At 37.9% G+C, this 6,000-nt stretch overlaps 1 protein-coding gene across 1 annotated transcript; it reads right to left on the bottom strand.

Moving 5' to 3' along the window:
- Positions 1-1,344: 1,344 nt before the first annotated feature.
- On the bottom strand, positions 1,345-4,246 carry pdcb (phosducin b; the record flags this gene model as incomplete). The annotated part of the gene is made up of 4 exons (XM_083911372.1): positions 4,147-4,246; positions 2,942-3,003; positions 2,044-2,192; positions 1,345-1,860 (listed from the first exon to the last, which is right to left on the bottom strand). Exons 2-4 carry the CDS (start codon positions 2,985-2,987, stop codon positions 1,345-1,347), a joined length of 711 nt encoding a protein of 236 aa, XP_083767498.1. The 5' UTR covers positions 2,988-3,003; positions 4,147-4,246.
- Positions 4,247-6,000: the final 1,754 nt, after the last annotated feature.

Consider the following 6,000-nt stretch of genomic DNA (forward strand, 5'->3'; position numbering starts at 1 on the left):
CCCTTAACAGATCAAATCATACCATGATACACTAAGAAAAACCAAGAGTCACAATTTCCATGACTTTCCCCCACTTTCACAATATAAAATACACAGACATTAACAATCTCAACGCTGATGATGTTTTACTGATGATGGTAAAATACCAGACACTCATGACCGTTTTTTCCAGACACAATATGTGCGTCCCACCACGCTGGCTCAAGAAGCAAGCGTAGGTAATGGTTACTGGATAGATGGAAGATACAGTATGTTTACACAAAAATGTTTCCACATCCAGAGTGCTTTGGCCTTTTAAGTATTAAGAGTCCCTGTCCTATTTAGCCCTTTAAAGCTGTTTTCTTTAATCTTGGCAAAAACACCAATCATGACCTGAAGTATGCATGAATTTAAATATTGTATCACATTTGAAGATGTCACTTTGTACAAATCCTAGATTTATAAATAACTTGTGTACAGATCCACCCAAACAAATTCTACAAAAAAGTATTTGATTTAATACACATTTACAAGTAAATCCAGCATACAATGTTGCCTATTATTACAAAAGAATAAATTGCAATTGTTTAAAAGTTACAATCTCAATGATCTCCACTTTGTTGTCTTTGGCAGTACCTATGGCAATAAGTGGTAATTGCGTGTGTGCTTTTGGATCTCACCTCCCAGAGATCTTAACGCTGTGCCTATGTGACATCAGTCAGTCGGCAGTCTTCACTCTTATATTGTTTCTTTTGGCCATAATAACCATTTACTTGCAACGCTAGCAGAGACCGGAAAAGAGTGAGTCTATTTTTTCTATTATGCAAAAAAACGAGTCTATTGCATTAGCTCTGCCTATCTTCTCTGCTGGACAATACACTGCTTGATGATGACCAACTTTCACTAACTTGTGATTTTTCCTGGGAATGTCGTCACAGACACCCAGTTCATAATACTGAAAATGTAAGTGTTTTCACTGGTCCGCCTTGGGCTCAATCACCATTGTGTGACGTCGTTCGGGAAAGATAGTGAGTTAACAGATATTTATTTAAATTAAAATCTTCAAGAGTATTACTTTGAATTACAGGTTGCTGAACTTGTCTTCTGTTTGGGTGGTGGTGAGGGGATTTGGGCTATATTTTCATAAATAAATGCTGTGTCTCCTCACCTTATTGTAACCCACACTCTGTTCTGAGGAGAACAATCCTCAAACACTAGTTAGGAAGTAGAGATGTTGTGGTTTTCTTCTTGCCATAGACCAAAAGAATATCTTGTCTAGTTGTCATGTCATAAATTGTCTTAAATCGCTCTCTATCCAGCCCTCAGAGGCTGCTTCCTTTCTTCCTCTGCAGCCAAACTTTTTGTTTACTCTACATCGTTTTCTTCTTCAACCTCTAATCCAGCCAGCTCTTTCTCTGGCAGCAGGCCATAGCTGTTGAGGAAGGCCTCCACATCAGTAGCAAAGAACTCCTCGTTTAGGTGCTGTGTGCATGCCAGGAAGTTCCCTAGCAATTCTCCAGCTTTATACACTAGCAGCGTAGGCAAAACCTCATCAGAGAACCGCTCAGCAGCACCAGATGCGACGGCATCAATCCTGCAGAACTTTACAGTGGGGTACTCAGTGGCCAGGCAGTCAAGGCAGTTGTTGAGCTCCTCACAACCTTTGACCCCAACCTTGTAGATGTGGACAACCACCACTGTGCTGTAATGCTCCTTCTCGATGACTTCTAGGAAGGCTTCACCACTGTCCAGGTCATGCACACCTCCAAACCTCGGCCCAAAGCTAAGTTTGTCGTGCATCTCCTGCATGCATCGCTTTCTGTATTTTTTTAGACATCCTTCGTCCTCCTCCTTAAGCAGCTCATATTCTTGGACACTCATCTGAAAAAATAACATTAAAACAATAGTTACAATTTATATTGGCTATGAATAAAAAATTTTGCAATGTCTAATGGCTACTAGATGCATCTACTAACGCTACACTGAAGATCCACTTCACAAAGATGAAGCTGTTTCATGGACAATGAACCAAGGATCACAGTGCTGTGGTCCAGTTGGTTGTACCTTGCGGTTCAGGTTTGATCTGCCGTCATCTTTTGGCCCGCTCGGGGATGACATTTGTCTCATCAGTTCTCGTTTTGCAGGGGGCAAGCTTTCCTGGTCCATGCTTTCCAACTTAAACCTCCTCCAGTCGTTGATGACTCCTTTTGGACCTTTGAAGAAGGCAAATAGCATTTTGTTTCCAGTTATTAAAGGGTTGTGACAAGTGTATCTCAGGCGAGCTACACTTTTATCTTAAAGCCTTTTTTCAAATGTTTGTTTTGTTTGGTATTTTAAATAATTTATTCTCTATTCAGTTTTACTGTAAAGAACGTTGTTTGGATATCTATAACTATTAGTTAGACTTTATAAAGGCTGATGAAAGCAAGAAATAAATAGAAAGCATTTATGGTTTCAGCCACAATTCAATCTTAGTCCAGCAGGAGTAACTTGTAGTTACATAAAGCAGTATTATCCATTTTAATCTCAAGGCACACATAATCAATGACGTTGGATTTCAAGCTGAATGGTTTCTTCCTTTGTAAAAATGACAACGTACAGCTTAGAATCATTGGTGTGCATTGTTTCCTGTCTGGGGATTAAAGCCATGAATTGCACTAATTACACCACTGTTGCGTAACAAAAAGAAGATTAAAATGCCAGTTAAACTGTCGAAGCTCTACAGATCTGTACTCGGCTTTGGTCGTCCTGTTATGCGTTTAGAGTCAATTGCGCTAATCAAGACTTTTGTTTTACTGTTTTTTGAGTAATTTTGGAGGCTTCTTAATGACTTATAAAGGAAGTGTATATTTGTAAAGACAAGTTGACTAGACCCACTGCCAAAGGTAAAAGGACAAAGAAAGGTCTCCAAGCTGCAAAAATATTGAGTGACTGTGTTATGTTTGAAAACACTTCTACTCACCTGTTTGGGTTGCAGTTTCTTCCAAATCCATCATTTTGTCAGACATGTTTCTGGTTAGCCACCTGTAAGATAAAAAAAGGGTGAGAGAGTTAAAGGAGGTAATTCATATGATGTGATTATAGTATACATGATGTGGGCTTCGATGTTTGTTTGTTCTCATTGTTCTCAAAGGGATAATTGTATCGCAACATATTAAAAATCTTTGCACTGTGACAGAGCAACTGGATACCAAGTGAGTCCCATGATATCTAATTAAATTAATGCAGTCTAAGAGGATTACTGAGCTACAACAGATCTCTCTCTTGTTTGCTGCTCGCCCTTAGGGCTACTGTTGTAAGAACGGAAGAGATGCAATTGGCAACTAAAAACATGAACTCAACACAAAAGAAAATCAAACAGCAACAACATTAACAACAAATATTAAATCATTTGATGATGATAACAAATATGTGTGTTTATAACACAACTGATGCATTCATTTTCTCATTAAATTTAGGAAAACAGAAATAAAAAATATAATATATAATATGTATTCATCATTTCAGGTTCCTTACTATGATGTGTAATCTGGCATTTATATATGTGTGTGTGTGTGTGTGTGTGTCTTACATCACTCTGCTTTGTAATGCCTTCGGTGTCAATGTTCGGACCAACAGATGACATATGGAGAACCAATAACTCATTGGATAAAATAGCCTTTCCCCAGTGTTTTATTTAGTGTCATCCTTTCTGCGTGCAGTGGCTGATTATCTTTGTGGCCAACTTTTTAACCTCCAAATCAAGCGTAATCAAGAGAAGATCTGCTGTGATTAGTTCTCCTGTAACATGAGCAAATTAAGTGCTTCGACTCTGTATGTGTGTGAGAAAGAGATAGACAATAAACTCTTGTAAACAGCTGACTGTCCACAGACCCGTGACTAAACTCAGTACCGAAAGAAAGACTATTTTGTTCTCATTCTGTGCAGAAGCCTTTACTTTAAAACAAGAAAGTAACTAAAACATACTTGGTATTTGTATGATACCTAATGTTGTAACATGGTGTAAATGACAAATGCCCCCTAAATATGTCTCAAATGTATGTAAAAGCATACAGAACAAATAACTTCTCGCCTATTACATCCATCTGAAACTAAACGTCCCATTTCTACACATTGTTTTAACTTACTCCACTCGGTTATCTTCCAAAAATAAGATTTTTTTCTTACCTCCCACAGTCACAGTAAAGTCCTTCGCGTCAGTAGCTAACCTTGCACTGGTCTACACTTGATCACTTCACTGAGCTGTCTGTTGCTGGATGGTGTGTGTTTTTGTGTGCATGCGTGTGTCTTTTCCAGCCAATGAGCTTGGTCTAACGGAGATTTCAAAAAAGACCCTGTAGAACAAACAGAAATAGAGCATAGATCCTAAGAGGATTCCACTTCAGGAATTAGAAAGCCTCTACTTGATAAAGGCCCGATTACACACAATGAAGAGAGAGAAAGATAGAAAGAGAGAGAGAGAGAGAGAGAGAGAGAGCAGAAGACTTCCTCGAATGTCTCTTTTTTATGAGGAAAGTCTAATAAATCACTTGATTAAGCAGCCGATTATCTTGTGTATTATTTCTTTGAAGAGCAGTACACAACAGCTATTGTGTTACATTTCTCTATAAACAACACAATAAGAGTTTATTAACTCTTGAATAAAGTGATCTTGTCTTGAATTTAAACTTCTTCAAGGCATAGAGCTTCACATGAAAATGAACACATGATGGGAATCTTGAAAGAACAAAATACTGCGAGCTATGAGTGGGGGATTTCTCGTGATGCTTTACCATGTGCTTCTTGATTATTTTTAACACTGAAACACTGTAGTCTCTTCTTCCTTCTTAAACTATGATGTGATACTTTGTCAAAAGTAGCTTTAAATTTAGGAGAAGATTTCTTTTTTTTAATATATATATATATGATATGATTTGATTTGTTTGAAATGTTTTACAAGTTAAAGTTTTGCATTCAAAATCTTACTTAAAGAGGCTCTCCAGACATATATTAAGACATGAACAAACGGTCTGCTTGGAACAACTTATGTCTGAAATTTAATTTCTACATTAAAATCCCTAAAATTTGCATCTACTTCTTCTACCTCATTAAAACTTTCTTTAAGATTTCCTTAAGATTTCATACATGTCTGACTGTATAATGGAAAGATGATGAAGCCTTGTTCTGAAATCTTGCGGCACGTTGCCAGAAGACACTGGAGTTTCTCAAAAAGACCCAGCAGAGGTTGCACTTTTTATGACAGCTGAGGAAACACGGCCTGCCACAGGCGCTTATGACCATCTTCTATAGTGCGGCCGTTGAGTCCATCCTCTGTACATATATTACAGTCTGGTTTGGTACGGCCACAAAAAAAAGACATTCATAGACTTCAGCGCACTATCAGGTCCGCTGAGAGAATCATTGGCATCCTGCTCTCCTTCCAGGATTTGTATCTTGCAAGAACCAAAACGCAGACCGGGAAAATTACTGAAGACCCCACTCACCCTGGCCACAACCTCTTTGAACTCCTCCCCTCTGGCAGACGTTACAGATCTCTGTGCGCCAGCAAAACCAGACACAAAAACAGCTTCTTTCCCTCTGCTAACACTCTACTGAATAGCTGATCTGTTGTACTTCCTCTTAAATCTACCTCCTGCATTTAGTATATTAATTCTGTACATTGGTTTTATATATGTTTAATTTTATATAAGACCCTACTTCATATTACATATATGTATATTGTATATAGCCATAACTTTATTATTTATTTTCCTGTAATTACGTGTCATAGTTTCTATATTGTATATGTCTACCTGTCTGAGAGAGTTAAAAACCTACTGAAGTCAAATTCCATGTACACACTGTATGTGTGCATACTTGAGCCATTAAAGCTCATTCTTATTCTGAGTGGAAACTCAGAGTGGGAGAGTATTGTGAAGTGTAGGTTTGTGTTATCTAAATGATTTTTAATTAAAAAACAATGGTTAGTTTTTGCACATTTCTGAATTGTGCCAACAATATGCGGAGCTAAACTTCATGCAG

Source organism: Echiichthys vipera (genome assembly GCF_963691815.1).
Source record: "Echiichthys vipera genome assembly, chromosome: 3".
Lineage (NCBI taxonomy): Eukaryota > Metazoa > Chordata > Actinopteri > Perciformes > Trachinidae > Echiichthys > Echiichthys vipera.